Genomic DNA, 22,263 nt, shown 5'->3' on the forward strand with positions numbered 1-22,263 from the left:
AGTCCATTATCTTTTCTTATGCCTCTGCTTATGTCCACTCTCCTCTAGAATTTGGTATTTCCTTTTCTTCCTTAAAAAAAAAAAAAAAACCCTCACTTTCTTTTTATGTGTATGGGCATTTTCCATGTATGTATGTATGTATGTATGTATGTATGTATGTATGCACCAGGTGTGTATATAGTATATTCACAGGCCAGATGAGGGCATCAGATTTCTTGAGACTGCAGTTACAGAGTGCTCTCAGTGGCCATGTAGGTGCTGGAATTCAAACCTGGGTCCTTTCATAGAGCAGCAAGTGCTCTTAACTGCTGAGCCATCTCTCCAGCCCTTATGATTTTATTTTATGTGTTCAGTCCCCCCCCCCGCCCCCCCCCCCCCCCGCATGCACTATATATGTGCAATGCCTTCAGAGGCCAGAAGAGGGCGTTGGATCCTCTGGAACTGGAATTACAGGTGGTTGTTAGCCACCAGGTAGGCTCTGGGAACTGGCTGAGTCTTCTGAACTTTTCACCACTGATATATTTCTCCAGCCCAGGTTTGGTATTTTCAAAAAAAGAAAAAAATTCAGAAAGTGGTTTTTGTTTGCAAATCTTTTATTGACCAGCCTCCATCCACCTCCTAGAATGTTTAGCTTTCTTTCTCCTGGAACAGTGTGGGTATGGAGGTGTCATGCTGTTTGCTCATAGTGTTTAAGGGTTATAAGTGGCTCTGGGTAAGCATTCAGAAAAGCCTCTTAGGGCAAATGTCTTTAAAAGTGTGGTTTCTGATCATCTTTATCTTATTCTTTCTCCTCCTCCTCTTCTTCCTCTTCCTCTTCTTCCTCCTCCTCTTCTAATTTAGGTGAAAATATGAATACAGTCCCCTCTACCATAAGCAATGAAGTTGGTTTCTCACAGTGGGGAACTCACAGGGGTCAGCATTGTCCAGGGGACAATGGATAAGCCCCACCCTGGGAAAATCACCCTTGTGATCATGGTGTCTCTTCTGCCAGGTAAGTACTTAGTACTAATCTTAATAATGAAATGGGGTGGGGCTGGTGAGATGGCTCAGGGATTAAAGGCTTGCAGCCAAGCCTGATGACTCCGGTTTAGTCCTCAGGACCCAAGTAGTGTGCAAGGAGAGAACTGGTTCTTACAAGCTGCCTTGTGACTTGCACACTCATGTCATAGCATATGTATGCCCAAACATAGGCACACACACACACACACACACACACACTCACACACACACACACACACACACACTCACACACACACACACACACACACACACACACACACACAGACACACACACACACACTCACACAGACACACACACACACACTCACACACACACACACACACAGACACACACACAGACACACACACACTCACACACACACACACACACACACTCACACACACACACACACACACTCACACACACACACACACTCACACACACACACAGACACACACACAGACACACACACACAGACACACACAGACACACACACACAGACACACACACACACACACAGAGACACACACACACACACTCACACACACACACACAGACACACACACACACACACTCACACACGAGTGAGAGAGAGATGAATGCAAGTTTAAAAATAAAAAAGGCATTTTTTTTCTATAAAGGATACTCTTCTCACAATAAGACATGGTATATGCAATACTATCTGCTGTATAATCTTTACTCCAACAGTTAATGGATTAAAATGATGAACATTATCTTTGTTGCTGAGACACGGTCTCATATCCTTTAGTCTACTATTGTCTATGTAGCTAAGAATAACCTCACAGTCCTGACCCTCCTGTCTCTACCTCCCCAGTGCTGAGAGTACAGGCATATGCTACCACAAGTGCCACTTTGGTGCTGGGCATTAAAACCAAAGGACCCCTGGATTCAACACCCAGCACCGAACAACTGAACTGGATCCTATATCTTATTTTCTGACAGCCAGAAATCCTGGAGCTGTTTGCTTGATGGTTCTAGCTTTGGGTCCCAGTGGAGTTTTAGTCAAGACTGTGAATGTATGTGCACCACATGCCTGCCTGATGCCTTCGGAATTCAGAAGAGGGTGCCACATACCCAAGAGTCTGAGGCCCAGATTGCTGTGAGCCACCACATGGGTGCTTGGAACCAAACTTAGGTCTTTGCAGTTTCCATTCTATGCTAATTAAATCAAAAACAAATCTATGCTAATTAAAATCAAATCAAATCAGGTTGCACTCTAGTACACTGGTCACATAATCCATCAGGGGCTTCACCCTATAGCACACATTTTCCATTTGGACTACAGGTATGAGGAGTCAAGTTTTTTTTTGTTTGTTTGTTTTTGTTTTTTTGTTTTTGGAGACAGGGTTTCTCTGTATATCCCTGGCTGTCCTGGAACTCACTCTCTAGACCAGGCTGGCCTACGAACTCAGAAATCCGCCTGCCTCTGCCTCCCAAGTGCTGGGATTAAAGGCGTGCGCCACCACCGCCCGGCCAAGGTTCTTTACCTTCTAGTTTCTTGTAGGCACAGAAGCACCTTCTACAGATAAGCCAGCTTGGCAGTCGCTGGCAGAAAACCCAGCATGCTGCTTGCCAGAGCTTTCCCTGGCATGTTCTCCGGAACATTCTAAGTTCAGTCAGTGACAGATCACTACCCTGGTGTGTGTGTGTGTGTGTGTGGTGTGTGTGTGGTGTGTGTGTGGTGTGTGTGTGTGTGTTCATTCTTTGCCTTAGGAGAATTTGCTAGGCAGGGCAGGTGGTCCTTTCCTGTAGTTCCAACCTAGCACCTGGGAAGCCGAAATAGACTTGCTGCAAGTTTGAAGCAAGCCTGGGCTACATAGTGGTTCTAGGTCAGTCTGGACTATTCTTTTTTTTTTTTTCTCTTTTTGTTTTGTTTTGATTTGTTTTGTTTTTGAGACAGGGTTTTTCTGTGTAGCCCTGGCTGTCCTGGAACTCACTCTGTAGACAAGGCTGGCCTCGAACTCAGAAATCTGCCTGCCTCTGCCTCCCAAGTGCTATAGGATTAAAGGCAGACTGTTTCAACAAAACAAAAACAGCAGCAACAGATAGAGCGATTAGAGTATTTAACCTTAAAAGCTCTCCCTGAACTCATTATAAATACTGAGTTTCATTCCTTTTCAGCGGAACCCTCTGTTTCATAGCGTTGTTGCTAAACTCGCAATGATGTAATCTGGCGCTTACCGTGGGCTAGAGGCTCTCAGCCTAGTCTTTAGTTCTCATAACCCATGAAACATACAGATGATATCCTCGTTGCTTTATGAAGTCATTTAGGCTCGGAGGACACAGGGAAGGTCCTGGTGTTAGCAAGGGGCAGCTCCAGCAAAACCGTCCCGCATAGTGCCACCGTTTGCTTGGGACCCTAAGAGGTGCCTACATGGAGTCCACCTGTTCTTCGCAGGAACACGGAGCTGTCGTCGGATCCTCGAGCGTGGGCGTAGGACAGCGACTGTCACCCACTCAAGCGAAGTGACTTCCATTGGGCGGGCTGGGTCTGCGCCCTGCGTGTACACAAAGCCCTTTATTGAGGCGACGGGTGACGCAGGGTAGGCACAGGGTGAGTTCGGGGTGAGCCGGGCGCCTGAGCAATCAGGAGCACAAGCAAGCAAGCAGGCCCGTGTCCGCGGCGGGACCGCTGAGAGTGCGCGGCCATGTGCACCTAGCGCGCGCTGCCCTGGGTCGTGGCCGCAGCCAGGGTGCGGCTGGCCTGCGGGGTACAGTGGCTCGGGGAGCCATACGGGCTGGGAGAGCGAGGCCGACACTCGCTACTGCGCCCCAGCCGGTTCTGTCTGGAACTGCGAGCAGGAAAGGGCCGTGCCCTTCGGTGGCCAGTGCATCTCTGGGGTTCCATGCCGCTGCGGCCGGGTAGTTGTCTCTACCACAACCACAAAGGCGCGCGATGGGACTCAGGCGCACTCAATGACTGCCTACAGTGCCTGGGTGTGGGGATGCCAACTGCAATCTTGCTCCGGATGACCCTCGCCAGGCTTTCCCTCACCTCAGACGGTGCCTGAACTGATTGAGCAACTTCCTGGAAATGAACAGAACTAGCTTTTATGTTCATGGTTCAGGTCCAGTGAATGTTTACGATGTACTTCCTCACAGCCCCAAATGCTTTCTCCTAGCCTTTGATTATTTGGCCATAAAAATATTCAAACGAGAGCTGTTAATTAGGCCTGTTGCTGTTCTTTCAGGCAAAGTGAATAGAGCCGCGCAGATGTTACATCAGGCTCCTACGTAAGGGAACGATTGTGATCATCTGTCATGGCGTATGGCTTGCCAAGAAGGAACACAGTACAAAACATTTTGAAGGGCAGCTGTTATAAAATGTAAGTACACACACATGTACACACACACACACACACACACACACACTTTAATTCCAGTACCATGGCTGGAGGAGCTTGAGACAGGGACAGGGCACACTTCTGTTCACATCAAGTTACTGGAGTACATGAAACCACTTCAACGGATCTGGATTTTGTCTTTAAAAGACTACTTGAAAAATTATTTTTATTTTATGTTTGTATGTGCCTCTGTATGTGCACTACGTTTGAGCAGGTGACCACGAAGGCCAGAAGACGGCATTGGATCCCCTGGTATTGAAGTTACAGAGAGGATGTTACAGCATCTCTCTGTAGATGCTGGGAACCAAACCTCTGTCCTTTTTGCAAAGCAGTTAGTGCTCTTAATGGGTTCTCCATCTTTCCAGCTTCCCAAATGGTACTTTTATAAGAATATACAAAAAGGGGCTAGAGGCGTGGGTTGTGGATTAAGAGCATCTGCTGCTTTTGCAGAGGTCCTGAGCTTGGTTTTCGGTGCCCACAAGGTGACCCACAACAGTCCTTAACTGGTTTCATTAGATCTGTCGTCCCCTTCTGGACCAAATGGGCATATAACATGCATGAGATAGACATATGCAAGTAAAACACCTACATAAAAAATCTGAAAAATTAAAATATGCACTCAGAGGAGGGAAGGACTTACTTGGCTTCATTTCCAGGATACTTTCAAATCACAAGTCATTACTGAGGGAAATGGGGGCAGATATTCAAGTCAGGAGTTTGAAGCAGAAACTATAGAGGAACACTGCTTGGTGGCAGGCTCACAGGCTTATGCGTAACTAGCCTGATCCCAGGAAGATCTTCATCTTTCAGGAAGTGGTACAGCCTTCATCGGGCAGGGCTCCATTCCCCATAGATATGGCCACAGGCCTTGTGATTTGGAAAATCTCTCAGTTGAGGGTCCTTTCTTAGGCCATTCCAGGCTGTGTTAAATAGACAGTTAAAGCTAAGAGACAATTTTAGTCAGTCTTCACACTGAAACAATACTTTAAAACGAGGAAATGGGTTTCTAAGCTGATTAAAGGACATTCATATGCATATGTTCTGGGAGACACTGTATCACCTTGTTTAAAAACACTCTAAAATTGTTTTTTAGGTTGACATATAAAATAATGGGTTTCATTTGTACATATATGTGTATATATACATACATACACTCATATTTATGTCTGTGTATCATTTTTCTTTAGTTTCAGTCATTTAAAAACCCCTTTACTACTACCATCTTAAAACACATCTTCATAGTGTACAAATGTACTAACACCACGGAGTAAGAGCACTTTTTTTTAGCTGGTACAAAGGGTCAGTTTGGCTTCTGTCCTCTTGGGCAGGCAGTGTGTATCAACCTGGACTTTTCAGTCTGAAGCCCTGAGCTCCAAGCCTGGCATCTCTGCACACTGTCTCTTAGCTTTAATGCCTACATCTGTGACACAATGCACGTCTGTCTATTGGGGTGGAGCTTGCCAGTGAAACAGTTCGTGTCTAAGACCTGCTGGTTGCCTGGAATACAAAGAACACATAATGAATACAATGCTTATGCAGAAGTTGCACTCTGTGGTATTACCTTAAAAATTGTTTTCTTTTTCTTCTCCTTCTCCTTCTTCTTCTTTTCTTCTTCCTCCTCTTCCTCTTTCCCCTCCTCCTCCTCCTCCTCCTCCTCCTCCTCCTCCTCCTCCTCCTCCTCCTCCTCCTCCTCCTCCTCCTCCTCTTCTTCTTCTTCTTCTTCTTCTTCTTCTTCTTCTTCTTCTTCTTCTTCTTCTTCTTTTTTTTGATATAGGGTCTTATCTGCATAACCTTAGCTGGTCTTCATGAACTGGCAATGCAGACACGGTAGTTTTTCAACTTCTGCCTCCCCAGGTGTGGGGACTAAAAGGCATGCACAACCTTTCTTAGCTTTCTTTTTTTTTTTTTTTTTTTTTTTTTTTTTTTTGAGACAGGGTTTCTCTGTGTAGCCTTGGCTGTCCTGGAACTGGCTTTCACCTTTTAACCCCTCTGTTTGATGACATTGACCATTATGAGTGAAACAAAGTTTTCTTTTCAAGCAGTGTTCTAAGATGTCAGTGTGTGTCCTTAACGGGTTACACAAGATTATGATTCATTACATTCAGTTCAGTTTTGTCAGTTGGGTGCGGTTTAGACCTTGGACTACAGGAAGTACCATTCTAGTAGGTATCATTTCAATTATAGATCAGGTGGCACAGGCCTGAAAACCCAGCCACCTGGGAGACTGAGGCAGGAAGATTGTAAATTGAAGACCTGCCTAGGCAGTTGAGAAAAAATAAATACATTAGTCAGTCATAAATGCCCCTAACCCCCCAAAAAACAAAACAAACAACAACAAAAAAACCCAAACAAACAAAAAACGCCCCAAACCCACAGAAACCCCACCAACACAGTATAGACACTGTATAAAAGAAAAATAGAAAATACTGTTTTTATGCCGTGCTGGGAATCGAACCCAGGCCCCCATGCATGCTTGGTAAACAGTCTAGTAGCTGAGCTACATCTCCAGATCCTTAGGTGTTTCTTGATAGACTGAGATGATTTCTGTGTTTTTAATAACTTCTATTTAAAAATATTCTCTCTCTCTCTCTCCCTCTCTCTCTCTCTCTATTTCTCTCTCTGTTTGTGTGTGTGTGTTCACATACTATAGCATGTGTATGTTGGAGGTCAGCAGACAACTTATGGAGTTGGTTCTTTCCATCCGTGAGGGATCCCAGGGATCAAGCCTGGGTTATCAATCTTGCTGGCAGGCACTCTTAGTAGCTGAGCCATCTCAAAGTCTGTTTTTTGAAACAGCCAGGTTATTTTTATAAATATATCTTTGTGACTTTTAAAACTGCTTCTATAATAACTTTATACCATTAAGTCATGCCCTAAAGTTGTATGACGTATCAGTGAAACTGGAGGAGGAAACTCGGGGTGACAGGAATCACAGACCATCTCCCTCACTTAGACTAAAGCAAAAAGGGCTAAAGTATTAAGAACTGCAGATGAGAAACATGTAGCTGATATTTGTCCTTCATAATTAAGCAAAATTAAGGTCCATAGCAATCACTTTTAATGTGGATTTATTTCCCAATATTATATACCAAAGTCTTTGCATGAGCCACATGTCTGCTCAGTGTGATAATGCTCTGTTTTCCTTTCTTTAGTTTTATGTTTTGGGTTAACTATTGTTTCTGCACCATGTGCATGGACTGCCCTCAGAGGCCAGAAGGGGGCAGTGGAGCCCCTGGATCTGACTTAGGTCATAAGCCACAGTGTGGATGCTGAGAACCGAATCGTGGTCCCCAGCAAGAGCTACAAGTGCCCTTTACCAGAAAACATCTCTCTGGCCTCTAAATTGTGAATATACTCTACCTATCATCTATCTACCTACATATTATCTATCATCTATTATCTATCATCTATCGATGTATGTATGTATGTATGTATCTATCTATGTAGCATCTATGTAGCATCTATCACCTATCTATCATCTATCTCTATCACCTATGCCCATTCATCTGCCTACTATCTTTTACATTCTTGCACACATCTTGATTTAATAAATTAAATATTTATTTAATATTTATTTAAATATTATTTTAATATTTATATAAATATTAATTTACATTTGTGTCTGTATATGCCTGTGTGCAAATGGAGGTCAGAGAACAGCTTTTAGGAACTTATAATTTCCTAGGTCCTGGGGGCGAATTGAAGGCGGTCAGGCTTAGCAGCCAGCACTTCTACCCACTGAGCCTTTCACCATTTCCAAACAACCGTTTGTTGTTATTTCATTTTATATTTATTTATTTTACTTTTTGTATATGAAGGTTTTGCCTGTGTGCCTGTTGGAGCTCCTGAAACTGGGGCTACAGGTGGTTGTGAGCTGCTTTGTGGGTGCTGGGAATTCAGCCTGGATTGTCTTAAAGAGCAACAAGTGCTCTTAGCCATCTCTCCAGCCCCATCCCTTTGTTCCTCGAGAACAGGGTTCTACTATGTGCACCAGGCTGCTCTGGACCTTACTATACAGTCTAGGCTGTCTTCAAACTCACTGTCTTCCTGCCTCTGTCTCCCAAGTACTAGGATTACAGTTGTGTCCCTCCTCTCTCGGGATTACACGTGTACAGTACTATATTCAGCTTATGACATTATAGTTGTCATTGTAGTTGGGTGTGGTGGTGCATGCTTTTAAAGCCAGCACTTGGGAGGCAGAAGCAGACAGATCTCTGTGAATTTGAGAAAAATCTGGTCTACATAGAAGTTCAAGGCTAGCTAGGCTGTCCTTTTTCTTTTCTTCTTTCTTTCTTTTTTTTTTTTTTTGTTTGTTTGTTTTTTGTTTTGTTTTTTTGAGATAGGGTTTCTCTGTGTAGCCCTGGCTGTCCTGGAACTCACTCTGTAGACCAGGCTGGCCTTGAACTCAGAAATCCACCTGCCTCTGCCTCTCAAGTGCTGGGACTAAAGGCGTGGGCCACCACTGCCCGGCTTTAGCTAGGCTGTCCTAATGAGACCCTGTGTCTAAATAAATAAATACAGTCAGTCAGACAGACAGACATCATAGCTTATAGTTTCTATTCACAATCTCATTTGTAGACTGGCTGGAATTGTAGGCTGCTGCACTGGACAAACCCCTGGCATAGTTTCTGGACTTTTGCCAATGTGTCTTTGAGTTAATTAGTAGGATTTTCTTTCTCATTAGGATGATAACTCTGAAAAAATCTTCCATAAGTGAAAGTGGCGGGAAAGGCAGCACGACATCGTCTGTAGGCAACTCGGCATGCCTAGTGAAAACTAGTTGAATAACTGTGAAATTTTGCCTCAGACAGGAACCATGGGACCTTGCAGAGCTCACAAAGACCTGGTACACAAACTTGACGAACATCAAGTTGCCATTCTTGGGAGAAATCGCATTTGGTAGTCCTATGAATCTCTTGGCAAGCCAAACAAGACAGGAATGCCTGCTCCCTTCCGTGCAAAGTGAGTTAAGTTCTGTTTTAGTATGTTAGTGATTGTATCCTTGACTAGTTACGTTTGTTGCCCACACCTATGCCTCCTGTCAGTTCTCAGTAAAGTTAATTCTTAAACAGTAGTCACCTGCTGTGTGCCACTCGGCTTTGAGATGGCGCCAAGTGGAAATGCCGCTTGGATGGCTTCATTTGCTCTATTTTATTATTATTATTTTTAGCCATGACACTTGAAAAGGAGTATGAAGAGAAGCGCCTAGCAAAACTGAAGTGTCAGGAGAATGTGTGTAAGGAAATCCAGGTATCACTGAGGGAAAAGACAGTCGGCCTGAGGAGACCACTTCAGCCCAAGTGACCCCACGTGACCCCACGTATTGTTGAACCTGAACCTGTTTCCGGCATCCATGGGGATGAAGCTCTCGAATCCTTTCATAGTGTCAAGTAGACACAGCGGTGTGTCTGTGGCAGTGGGGCCAATGTTTCTAGACATGGCTCGGTGGACACTGTGACAGAGCCCCCCGAGTTCCTGCTACACTCCTGTTCTTTGTGTCCCATACAGCAGCCCTCCCTGTAAGTAGATGAAAACGCATCTGGAGTTGAGTCATTTTGTGTTACTCGTTTCAATGCTTGTAAAATTGCGTGCGGAAGAGGACAGTTCTGTGAGAGGCAGCGTTCTGAAGAGACATTTGAGATCGCAAGGAGACTTCTCACAACGAAGGTCAGAAAGAAGTTCTTTTAAAATGAGAAACTGCAAAAAAAAAAATTTTTTTTTTTATGGTTAAGAAAATGATTAAGATTTCATTTCTGTTAACTCTACAGTTAACAATTTTCGGTAAAGTATCGTTTATCATTCTCACGTGGCACTTTATTTTTAATTTTTTTTTTTATTACGTGGTACTTTTTAAAGTAAGACTTACTTTGTTTTTGTTCCTTTGGGAAAAAAATGTGAAGCCACTTTCCTTCTGGCTAATATTCTTTCTACAACGGAGCTGGAGCAGGTGCAGCACACATGCATGGAAGGGGACACGGAGGGACAAAGACGGCCTAACTGTGAGGAAAACTTATATTTGCAGAGTGGCTGGGGAATGAGCAAATAAAGAGAAAGAACTGAGTTTATATGAACAAAGTTTTCTAGAATTTGAATCCAATAAAACATATTTGGATACTAGTGTTTTATTTAAGCACTGTTTCTTAAAAAACCTTCAACAGGCACTTCAGGATTTTCTCTCCTGGCTTCATAAAAGGTACCATGATGTAGCAGTATTTAAAGTACAGTTTTGGGCTTTGCATGTCTTATAACTTCCCTTGAAAATTACACATTTGACAGAAGAGCCAGTTCCTGATGCAGGAATGAGTTGTTTGCTTCTTTCTTAGTGGCCTCTTACCTTGCATCCAAACTGCCACTCTTTTGAGAACCAATCCCAAGAGCTGGAGAGATGGCTTTGAAGTTAAAAATACTTGCTGTTCTTGCATATGACCCTGGTTTGATTTCCAGGACATACCGGTGGCTCTGGCTGTTCTGATTCACTGTAGACTGGCCCGGAATTCACAAAGATCCACCTGCTTCTGCCGCCCGAGTGCTACGATTAAAGGTGAGCGTATAATACCAGTGGGCCTGCCATTTTGGTTTTTGTCTTGAACAATTCTTTGTTTGTTTTGTTTTTTGAGACAGGGTTTCTCTGTGTAGCTCTGGCTGTCCTGGAACTCACTGTGTAGACCAGGCTGGCCTCAAACTCAGAAATCCACCTGCCTCTGCCTCCCAAGTGCTGGGACTAAAGGCGTGCGCCACCACTGCCCTGTGCGTCTTGAACAATTCTTGACAACCACTCTAGGATTTAAAGATCATGAGTAAGACAGGCGTTATGGATCCATGCATCTCAGTATCAAGCAAAGCAGGCTTTATGGACTCACTCCTGGTATTAAGCAAGACAGGTATTTATGACCACCCCCTCCATCCCAGTATCAAGAAGGATGGGTACTGTGAGTCCAAGCACAGTGATCCAGGTAGCAAGTAAATAGCATCAACAATCAAAACAAGTCAATGGAGATTTGAAGATGAAACACAGACTTGAGAATTACAGACATGATTCTTGCTGCAGGGCTTCTGAGCTCAGCCTGCTGATGCCACACTGCCATGACAGCAGGGAAGACTTTCTTTTTTTTTTTTTTTTTTTTTTTTTTTGGTTTTTCCGAGACAGGGTTTCTCTGTGTAGCTCTGGCTGTTCTGGAACTCACTCTGTAGACCAGGCTGGCCTCGAACTCAGAAATCTGCCTGCCTCTGCCTCCCATGTGCTGGGATTAAAGGCGTGCGCCACCGCCGCCCGGCCAGGGAAAACTTTCTAATTCTGTTTTCAAGGGGAAAATCTTCCAAGTTTTCAAGAGAAGTTGCAAATAGGAATCATGAAAACTTACCAGTCAGGACACAGACATAGACAGACAGACAGACAGACAGACAGACAGACAGACACACACACACACACACACACACACACGAGAGGGGGGAGAGAGAAGAATAAAAATATAAAAATAATCTTAAATTTTTTTTTTTTTAATATTTCCTGTTTTGTGCTGTCACGACGTGAACGTCATGTTCTTACTCTTAGATCAATCACAGCCTGGTTGCTGAGTGTGTGTGTTCATTTTAGGTGACTTCACTGACCCATGGAGTCCCACAGATAATACCTCCAAACCTTTCCTTTGAGACTGCAAATGTTTCCAAAAGTTTACAAGTCCTCTGAACAAAATGCCTGGTAGGACTGTTAATTTTAATACTTTAAAAAACAGATTTAAGGAAGATACAAATGTCTAGGTTTTTGGTTTATACATCTGGCTTTTAGTCTCTCTTTCCTATCGTGTTCTCTTGTGGAAAAGAAAAACATCTGGGTTTTCTCAGAAATCAGTATATTTTTTGCTTGTAAAATAGCCAGTTATAAAGGTATCTTGCAGTGGAACAACAAAGAGGTCCAAGCTGTACTGACACATGATGATGTCATGTAGATGTTCATTGCTAGTCTAAAAAGTTAAAAATCAAACAAATGTAAATGTTAAGGGTCCCATAGAGATTTACTTCTGGAGACAGTAGCTCCCTCTCCTCCTGGTTTCCTCTCTGGAGACAGATGACTTTGCCTCCTCTCTCTTCTGTGACTTCTCCTGTGTCCAAACAACACAATGATATTGTGATGTTGAGTTTTTTTTTCTTTTGGGGGACAATATATTGATTTACTAGTAGAAAAAAAATATGTAGTTTCTCTTTGCTCCATTCTCAACTCAAAAGTAACATTTCTGTGTCCCTGTAAATAGTTAGACTGTATTATGATTTTTTCTCAGTCAGATAGCTGTATTTGGGCTGCTATGATAAAAATCCCCCAAACTGGCATATAAATAATTTTTTTCTCAGATAAGGAAAATCCAGCATCTGGTGAGGACCACTTTCTGGTTTCTAGATACTACCTCTTACTCTGTTGCTATATGTGGAAGGTGCTAGCTAGCTCTTGGATTTCTCTTTTTAAAATAATAAAGATCCACTCATTCTTACTGTGTGCATGCTTATATGTGTTTATGGTGTACATCTGTTTTCAAGCATGTGTCACAGCACAAGGTCAGAGGATCATTTGGGTCCTAGTGAGTGAACTCAGATTGCAACAGTTGGCAGCAAGCCTCTTTATCTATTGAGGTGATCATTAGCCCACCATGGGTGTGGCTTCTCTTTGAGTTATGTTTGTCCTTAACTTATCTGACTTATTATTATGAGTGTGTGTGTTGGGTGAGTCACATGCCATGATGCATGAGGCCTGAGGACAACATTTGGCATATTAGCAACAAGCTATCATCCGATTAATAGAGACAAAGAAGCCCCGATGAATAATAATAGAGACGAAAAGGGAGAGATTACAGCGGGTACCAATGAATCCAGAAGATTATGGGGCCATACCTTAACAGTTTACATTGCACTAAACTGGAAAATCTGAAAGCATATGACTTTACCACAGTTAACAAAGGTAAAATAATAATGTAAAAGACATATAATAGTGAGGTTGAAGCAGTGACTTAAAGTCTCCCAGCTGAAAGTGCTCAGGTCCAGAGGGATGATCACAGAACTCTACTAGTCATGCAAAAAAAAAAAAAAAAAGTAACAGCAGAAGTCCTCAAATGACTCTATAAAACAGGGAAGGCGGGATACGCTTCCAAACTCCTCATGAAACTGGCATTCTAATTCTGATGTTAGACAAGACCAAAACAAAAATTGCCGACCAGTCTCCCCAATGAACATAAAATTCACACTAAGATACCAGTAAACTAAATTCAACATATCAAAAAGTTCCTTTCAGGTGATCAAGCTGACTTTATTGCAGGCGTGCAGGGATGACTGGAGTCAGGAAATGTAATTTGTCATATAAGTGGTCTGAGTGACGGGTCACATGATGGGGATCACGTGAGCATCTCAGCAGATACAGAAGACACCTTTAACAAATCTAACATCCCTTCATGATAAAATCTCCAGACTAGAAATGGAGGGAACACAGTGCAGTGTAATAAAGGCTACCCACAACAAATCTGTAGTCAAGGTTCTGCTGCACGGAGAAAAACTCCAAGCATCTCCACTATTACGAACAAGACAAGGATGCACGCTCTCATCACTACTATGTTATACAGTGCCAGAAGCCGTAACTCGAGCAGCATACTGGAAGAAATAAGAGGTACAAACTGAAAGGAAGAAGTCAAAGTCTTATGACGTGATTCTACGTGAGACACCCTAGAGCAGGCACTGGGAAACTCCTAGACCTGAAAGACATGTTTGGCAAAATGGCAGGTTACAAAATCAGTAGTCTTTATATTCGCCAATGAAAAACATAGGGAGAAAGTAGTCTAGGAAACAACCCCATTCACAACAGCCTAAAACATATACCTTGAAACAAACTCAAGGAAAAGAGCCCCACAACAAAACCTGAAAACAGAAACAAAGAAATTGGAGGCACTAGAAAGGACCCCCACCCCCAATTACCAGTATATGAGAAAACCATGTGGAAGCCTATTTTATAAGCTTATTTAAAATGCAAAACAAAAGCTTAAATGGAGATAACTTTCATGGATAGAGAATGCTCCTCCCAGGAACTATGGGTTATCAAATCTCAATGTCAGGTGTGGGACAGTTTCCTATAAACCGTTGGCCAGGGAAGTTCCAAAGTTTCTATGAACGATACAGGATGCTGACACTGCTCTTGGCTGTCCTCTAGAACTTGATAAGACCCTGTTCCTGGAAACAACACATTTTAGTCATGGGGCATAGGGATATCAAACTGTAGCTGAACCGGAAGCCTTCTCCCTACCAGCCAGCCTAGTGTCTGAAGATGCTACCCAGACTGCTGGGGAAGGAGAGCTAGTTTTACCCAACTGTGGGTATGTTCAAGCTACAATATGCTCTCCAGTGTAATAGTGTGTGACTACTTAGAAGGGTCGGGGTTGCTATTGCTGCAGTGAAACACCATGACCAAAGCAACTTGGGGAAGAAAGGGTTTATAGTTGGAATAATTCCATAGTTCCTTCAGTGAAGAACTTCCATAGCATGGCTCTTCACTGAAGGAAGTCAGGACAGGAACTCAAAAGGGGGAGAAATTTGGAGGCAGAAGCTGATGTAGAGGCTCCGGAGGAATGCTGCTTACTGGCTTGCTTCCTGTTTGCCCAGCATCCTGCTTTTTCTGTTTTGTTTTGTCTGGCAATGTTTCTCTGTGTAGCCCTGGCTGTCCTGGAACTAACACTGTAGGCCAGGCATGCCTCTGTTTTCTATATGCTGGGATTGAAGACCAACCACTTCAGCCTGCTTTCTTATAGCACCCAGGGCCATGAGCCAGGGGTGTCCCTACCCACAATGGGCTGGGTGCTCCCACATCAGTCACTAATTAAGGAATGCTCTTCTTGCCTTTAGCCCAATTTTATGGAGACAGTTTCTCAATTAGGGTTTTCTCCTTTCAGATGATGACTCTAGCCTGTGTCAGGATGACAAAGAATTAGCCAGCACAATTGATGCCTTGTCAACTTAGCAAACAATACTTTTAAAGACACATCTTTCCTTTTCTTTTTATTTTTTTCCTCAAGCTCTCAGATTAATACTACAAACATAAAACATATTACAAGCCTAAGTCCCAGAGTCATTGCCAATTCAAACACCTTAAACGTTTAGTCTCTGTAAAAATCCAAAATCTCTTAAAAGCCAAATTCTCTTTTCAAAATTCAAAGTCTCTCAACTCTGGGCTCCTATAATATAAAAGAAATAAGCTAAATACTTTCTTATTTCAAAATGGAAGTACCAGGGCACAGTTATAATCTGAAGAAAGTAAAATCAAACCCCAACAGTATAAATAATTCAGTGTTCAATATCTGGGATTCACTCTAGATCTTCTGGGCTCCTCCAGGGGGCCTGGGTTATTCATTTCTGCTCTCCCCAACACACACAGCTTGTCTTCTAAGCTCAGGCTAGCTCCACACCGCCATGACAGCTAGGTGATCCACTGATACTGGAATCTCGAAAATGCTGGGGTCTTCATTTGTAACTGGGCTGCACTTTGACCGATAGCCTCTCCTGGACTCTCTTCATGGTTCCAAACCTCAGCTTCTCTGCATGACCCTTCAGTCCTGGGGCTTCAAGAGATACTCTGGCTGGACCGTCTGCAACAGACTCTCTTGGCCTCTCAGTCAAGCCTCAGCTGTTACCTATGGCCCCTTCATGCCTCCAAAACCAGTACCACCTGAGTGACTCTTACACTACCAAGTTCAGCTGCCAACAGGAGATACAACCATGGCTGCCTCTGGCCCACAGATTCTGTGTGCTTACCCCTGAGGAAACTCTTCCCAGAAGACTTCACCTCAATGATACTAGTCTTGTCTTTTCTTTCTTTCTTTTTTTTTTTTTTTTGGTTTTTCGAGACAGGGTTTCTCTGTGTAGCCCCGGCTGTCCTGGAACTCACTCTGTAGACCAGGCTGGCCTCGAACTCAGAAATTCACCTGCCTCTGCCTCCCAAGTGCTGGGATTAAAGGCGTGCGCCACCACCGCCCGGTGATACTAGTCTTTTCTTAATCACAGCTGATCAGAACCACAGATTCTTCACACATAAAGGCCCAGAAGAGTCTTTGCTTCCCTCTCAGACGTCACAAGCCAGACTTCCATGGCTCTCAGAAGTCTTATCTTCCAAGCTCCCACAGAACAGCCCACCAAGCTCTCAACTCAATGGATTTTCTAAGGGGCTGCCACAGCAACACCCCACTATCCTGGTACCAACTTGTCTTAGTTAGTTTGCTACTGCTATAGTGAACCAAAGCTGGAAGGAAAAGGTTCATTTGCTTACACTTCCACATCATTGTCCATCATTGCAGAAAGTCAGGACAGGAACTCAAGCAGGGCAGGAACCTGGAGGCAGGAGCTAATGCAGAGGCAGTGGAATTGTACTGGTTACTGGCTTGCTCCCAATGGCTCACTTATCCTGATTTCTAATAGCACCCCGAGACCACCATCCCAGTGATGGCACCACCCACAATGGCGCCCACATCAATCACTAATTAAGAAAATGCTCCATAGGTTAGCCTACAGTTCAATCTTATGGAGGCATTTTCTCAATCGAGGTTCCCTCCTCTCAGATGACCCTACCCTCTGTCATGTTAACGTAAAATCAGCCAGCACAGTAACCAACGGTTTTCTGATTGGATGTGAGGTTTGTTCCACAGGAGAGAGGTAATGCCTGGTTCTACGATTCATCCTAAGAGCCCAGCTATGGGGGCAGTAGGCCCCAGGGACAACCTGCTGCCGCCGCTGCTCAGCTAAGTGCTTTCCATGTCAAACGGCCTCTGAGAAATAGCCATGCCACCTCCTTCAAGCCTCAGGGAGCATCACAGAGCCTAGGAAGGGCAGACATATTGGAAGAGCCGAGGCTGGGGAGTTGTGGAGTACAAAGAAAGCTTCTGGGAGTGACAGGCACTGTACTGCCATGGTGGTCATCTGACATTTCACAAGGTCCGGCTGCTTGCAGAGGGGTGTTAGCAACGAATGGCTATGGGCCAGAGAGTGTCATTCTCTTTCCTGGTTTTTGTTCCACTACGTAACTTCCCATTTATGCTCAAAAATAGCTGTTTTATTTCTCCTTAAAAACAGAGATTTGGGGGCTGGACATAGTAGCGCACACCTTTAGTCCCAGCACTCGCTGGGGTTGGGGTGGGGGTGGGGGAGTGCGGGATGGGGAGAGCAGAGGTTGGCGGATCTCCGTGAGTTTTTAAAATTGCTTTTGGTCCATACAGGTATCTCAGATGCATTCACCCCTGACAGACTCGTAGGGCCAGGGCAGACCCAGGACAACCAATCAAGCTGATGTAGGAAAAGCTAGGAGGTTCAAAACCCGGAGAAGCCAGGTGGTGCCCGTGGTACGTCTGGGTTCACCTCGCAGTTCCACTGTTCTGTTCCAGCCTCAGTGTCTTTTCTGGGATAATGGGGGCAGTGGGGTCTGAGGTCTAAGAGAAAAGAATGTGGTTCCTCAGAATGCCTGCAGTGTGTTAAAGTCTTAGGTCCATCACTTGACACTCCTTTCCCCCTTTTCCCTGGGCAGGGGCGGGGAGGACCACAAAACACAAAACTCCTGGGAAGCAAGGCATGATGGGACATCGTATCAGACAGCCTGGAACATTTGTCCGTGCCCGTCTGCACCCCAGTGACACACTGCTTGACCTTTATGGTGGCATCATGGACGTTTCTGTGATGCTTGCCCTCGATGTCTACCACGCTGCAGCTCTTGGCTTTGGCTTTTTCAGCAGTGAAGGAAGAGGCACCGGCACCAGTGTCTTGTCCCCGGTCGGGAGAGTAACTGGTTAACCTCAGTGGGTCACACACAAAACGAAAACAAGAGAGGGCTTCGGCGGAGGAGGGAGGGTGATGACGAAGGGAAATAGGGAAGAAAGTAGCTAAAATCCACTCAAAAACATATGAAATTGTCAAACAAAAAAAAAATACCTATAAAACAAGCCAATCTCCTGATTGGAAAATCAAGCCCATTAAAGAGAAGCTGTTAGAAGGAAGGATGGGCACCTTTTTTGATGTCCACACTGGTGCTGGATCTCTCTCCCCTTTCCTATTTTGCTTACTTGTATGCTTTGAGACAAGGTCCTATTGTGAAGCCTAGGGTAGCCTGGAACTCATGGCAATCCTCCTGTCTCAGCCTCCCAAGTGCAGAGATGATAGGTGTCATTGAGCACACCCCGATTACTTACATATTTTAGCAAGGCTACTATAAAGCAATTTAGAACCCATAATGAATGCTAGGAAATCGTCTTGAGCTTTCGAACCAAGTAATTTCATCATACTAGAGAAGGAGTCAGGATGCTATCCTTTCCAGCATGTTCTGTCAGGATGTCTATTAGTTTATTTATTGCATACATGCATTTAGTACTTATATGTTACAGCAGCCTAAGGTTAAGGTAAATAATACTGACAGGAATGGCATTTAATTTGAATATCAGTGGCAAGATAATATACAATAAGACTTCATGCTTCTGTCTTACTTATTTTTTAATAACTCAGGGAGAGTTTTATTTATTTTAATTTACATATAATGTACATATAATTTTACATATAATTACATATAATTAAACTGAAGTCATCCTGTTCTCTTGAACTCATTAGGTAGCCCAGGATGGCCTCAAACTAAGAGATCCATTTGCCTTGGGAGTGCTGGGATTACAGGTGTGGGCCAGCCTGCCCCATGTGTTTTTACTTATCTTTATAGTCCAGACTCAGAAGTGGCTTGCTTCTACATCTTGCCTCACTCCCTAACCAGCTCAGCAGGCTGTTTTATCTCTGCCATGACCATTACACTCAGAGTAGACAAGAATCATGATGGCGTCTACCTCACAGGGTAACAGGGAGGCCTGAGTGAGAGACTACAGTGCTCGACACAGGGCCCCAGGCCTGAGAGCACTCAGTGAATTTCTCATGGGACATCTGTAGTAGAATTTTCTCTCATGCTGTCAAACCTGGTACATTTCTTTTATTATAACGTGTGATAAATTTTCTCCCCATAATTCCAGCATTTATTTATTATTTTAAAATATTTATTTATTTTATTTATATGACTACACTGTAGCTATTTTTCAGACACACCAGAAGAGGGCATCAGATCCTATTACAGATAGTTGTGAGCCACCATGTGGTTGCTGGGAATTGAACTCAGGACCTCTGGAAGAACAGTCAGTGCTTTTAACCACTGAGCCATCTCTCCAGCCCTAATTCCAGCATTTAAATATCTGTTGAGAATTCACAGTTACAATCTAAGTAATATATAATCTGGTAAACTGAGGCCAGAAAAGACAGCTAGGCAGAGGAACAGCTCTAGTCTACAAGAACAGCAGCTGCAGGGTTCCTCCGCTATTTCACTTCGAAGATGGGTCCTGTGCTTTTCAGGTGAAGCACCTAGCAATTCCATTTTCTACTTCTGCTGACTGTCACCTGGTAAGCCAGCCTCCCTCCAGACCTGGCTGACCTGCCATGTCTGCAGGTGTTGCCACCTGGAAACTTTTGTGATTTGCCATCCTCCCCTGTGTAAAGTTAAGAACACATGGACATTGTATACATGGGTACATGTGTGTATATGTTGTGTGTGTTGTGACATTATGACAGTCTGGTTCCTCTTGTCCATAGGGCATCAGGTGGTCGTCCTTTAGAGAGCTCCTGGAATTAGCTACAGCTTCTTCATTTCAACCCCCCTTTTCTTCAGTCTTCCTTTCTTCTTGGTTATATAAACAAGGATTACCAGACCTCTCAAAGATGACAGATGGCGTAAACATAACAAAGAGGAATTAAAAGCAAATATCCTTAGCTAGAAGTAATCATTATGACTTTTCTTTCTGTTTACTTAACAACAATGATAATTGTGTGTGTGTGTATGTATGCTGTGTGTTGTGGGTATATGTGTATAGAAGGGTATGTGTGTGTATGTGTATGTATGTTGTGTGTGTGTATGTGTGTGCATGTTGTCTCTGGGTACATGTGTGTATATGTTGTGTGTGTTGTGTTGTATGCAGGTATGTTTTGTGTGTGTGTATGTTGTGTATGTTGTATGTGTTGTGTTGTATGCCAGTATGCTTTGTGTGTGTGTGGTGTGTGCAGGTATGTGAGTATATGTTGTGTGTGGTATGTGTGTGTATCTATGTTGTATGTGTTATATTTGTATATGTGTATATGTTGTATGTGGGTATGTGTGTATATGTTGTGTTGTGTATGGGTATGTGTGTGTATATATATTGTATGTATTCTATGTGTATGTTGTGTATGGTATGTGTATGTATGTATGTTGTATGTGTTATATATGTATATGTGTATATGTTATATGTGGGTATGTGTGTATATGTTGTGTTGTGTATGGGTATGTGTGTGTATATATATTGTATGTATTCTATGTGTATGTTGTGTGTGGTATGTGTGTGTATCTATGTTGTATGTGTTATATTTGTATATGTGTATATGTTATATGTGGGTATGTGTGTATATGTTGTGTTGTGTATGGGTATGTGTGTGTATATATATTGTATGTATTCTATGTGTATGTTGTGTGTGGTATGTGTATGTATGTATGTTGTATGTATTCTATCTGTGTGTGTGTTGTGAGGAATTGAATGCAGGGCCTTGAGCGGGTAAACCTTGTCCTCTACCTCTGAGCTCTGTCTCCAGCACAGCTTCTGTTTATTGTTTTAAGATAGCTGGGAGCGTTCTCTTTGTACCATTTGGTCTTGATTTTCCCCCCTTGTTTAACTATTATAACACTGTTTCTTTATGAAACGTTTACCTCTTAGTAGCCCATAATACCTCACCACTACTTGTGCTGTAATTTTTTTTAGTCTCTGTTTGGACACTTGTTTCTAGTTTCTGCTTTATAAATACATCGTGATTATAATTAAGACCACATTTCTAGAAAGCAGTACTGCTGTGCGTAAGAACGTCTGTCCCCAAAGAATGACAACATGCCGTTGCCAATATTTAAACGTATTTACTAGACAACTACTTAGTTCCATAGTCACTACAAGTCTGTTGCTACACATGTTTCCCTCCCAGAGACATTGTATGGAGTCTGAGCCTGATGTGAAATTGAAGCCTGGAGGAATCCTGCTTCCCTCAATACCTACACGCAGGTGAGATTCACCTCACTCTATCTTTCAGTGCTGGGAAAACATTCTAGGGTTTGTCAGATTAGGGAAGCCTGTGTCACTGAGCTAGACCCCTAGGCCTGGTGTTAGCAAATACTTTTCTAGTATTTTGTCTTTTTCCTGTGAGGTATCAGTTTTTCTATTTCTGAAGTCTAGTTTTTAAAAAGATTTTGAATAAATCTTCTTACCTTGTGTCATGTCTACTCATCTACACAGCCCGAATTTTCTGTGATTGCTGGTTTTGAGATTTTTCTCCTACAGGTTTATCGTTGCCTCCTCCCCTCCCCCCCACCACCCCTCCCCCCTTTTTTTGAGTATCCATAATAACTTATTCTGTAGATCAGGAGAGACCCACCTACCTCTGCCTCCCGAGTGCTGAAACTAAAGGTGTGTGTCGCCACACTGGGCCATTACCTGAGCTCTTTTTGAGCTTATGGGATTTTACTTTTTAATGTGTGTGTGTGTGTGTGTGTGTGTGTGGTGTTTTCATGCACTCACACGGAAGCCAGAAGTCAACACTTGGTGTCTCACTTAACCCCTCTTCACCTTAGTTTTTGAGACAAGGTCTCTCAACAATCCTGGAGCACACCAGTATGGCAAGAGCAGCCGGCCACTGAGCTCCAGGAATGTTCTTGTGTCTGCCTCCACATGGTAGAATTTCTTTCTCTTGTGTGTGTGGTGGGCTGAGCCAGGGCCTGACAGAGCTGCTGTCAGGATGTGTCTTCTGCAGCTTCTCTTTATATTTTACCTGCACTCAACCTGTGTACAAATGTAG

The 22,263-nt window shown here is 43.5% G+C and overlaps 1 protein-coding gene and 1 non-coding gene across 5 annotated transcripts; one reads left to right on the forward strand and one right to left on the reverse strand.

The window, feature by feature from the left end:
- Positions 1-837: 837 nt before the first annotated feature.
- LOC143439911 (U1 spliceosomal RNA) lies at positions 838-999 on the reverse strand. The gene has a single exon (XR_013107913.1). It is a non-coding gene; the product is annotated as a U1 spliceosomal RNA (small nuclear RNA).
- A 2,207-nt stretch (positions 1,000-3,206) lies between these two features.
- Positions 3,207-10,490, forward strand: C27H4orf36 (chromosome 27 C4orf36 homolog). 4 transcript variants are annotated; one of them, XM_076925928.1, is made up of 4 exons: positions 3,207-3,564; positions 4,213-4,347; positions 9,173-9,327; positions 9,536-10,490. In XM_076925928.1, the coding sequence occupies exons 2-4, from the start codon at positions 4,283-4,285 to the stop codon at positions 9,667-9,669; spliced, it is 354 nt and encodes a 117-aa protein (XP_076782043.1). In that variant the 5' UTR covers positions 3,207-3,564; positions 4,213-4,282; the 3' UTR covers positions 9,670-10,490. The 4 variants fall into 4 exon arrangements, with proteins under 4 accessions (XP_076782043.1, XP_076782040.1, XP_076782041.1 ...); XM_076925925.1 differs by having other exon boundaries at positions 3,209-3,575; XM_076925926.1 differs by having other exon boundaries at positions 3,563-3,883.
- Positions 10,491-22,263: the final 11,773 nt, after the last annotated feature.

The sequence above is a fragment of the Arvicanthis niloticus genome, chromosome 27, assembly GCF_011762505.2.
Source record: "Arvicanthis niloticus isolate mArvNil1 chromosome 27, mArvNil1.pat.X, whole genome shotgun sequence".
NCBI classification, from domain to species: Eukaryota; Metazoa; Chordata; class Mammalia; order Rodentia; family Muridae; genus Arvicanthis; species Arvicanthis niloticus.

What these genes read in the sequence shown, in the direction of transcription:
- C27H4orf36 (XM_076925928.1), top strand. Translation starts at nt 4,283, where the DNA reads ATGGCGTATGGCTTGCCAAGAAGGAACACAGTACAAAACATTTTGAAG. An exon ending in AAGGGCAGCTGTTATAAAAT is followed by an intron (nt 4,348 to 9,172) that starts GTAAGTACACAC and finishes ATTTTGCCTCAG; the next exon opens with ACAGGAACCATGGGACCTTG. An exon ending in CCTGCTCCCTTCCGTGCAAA is followed by an intron (nt 9,328 to 9,535) that starts GTGAGTTAAGTT and finishes TATTATTTTTAG; the next exon opens with CCATGACACTTGAAAAGGAG.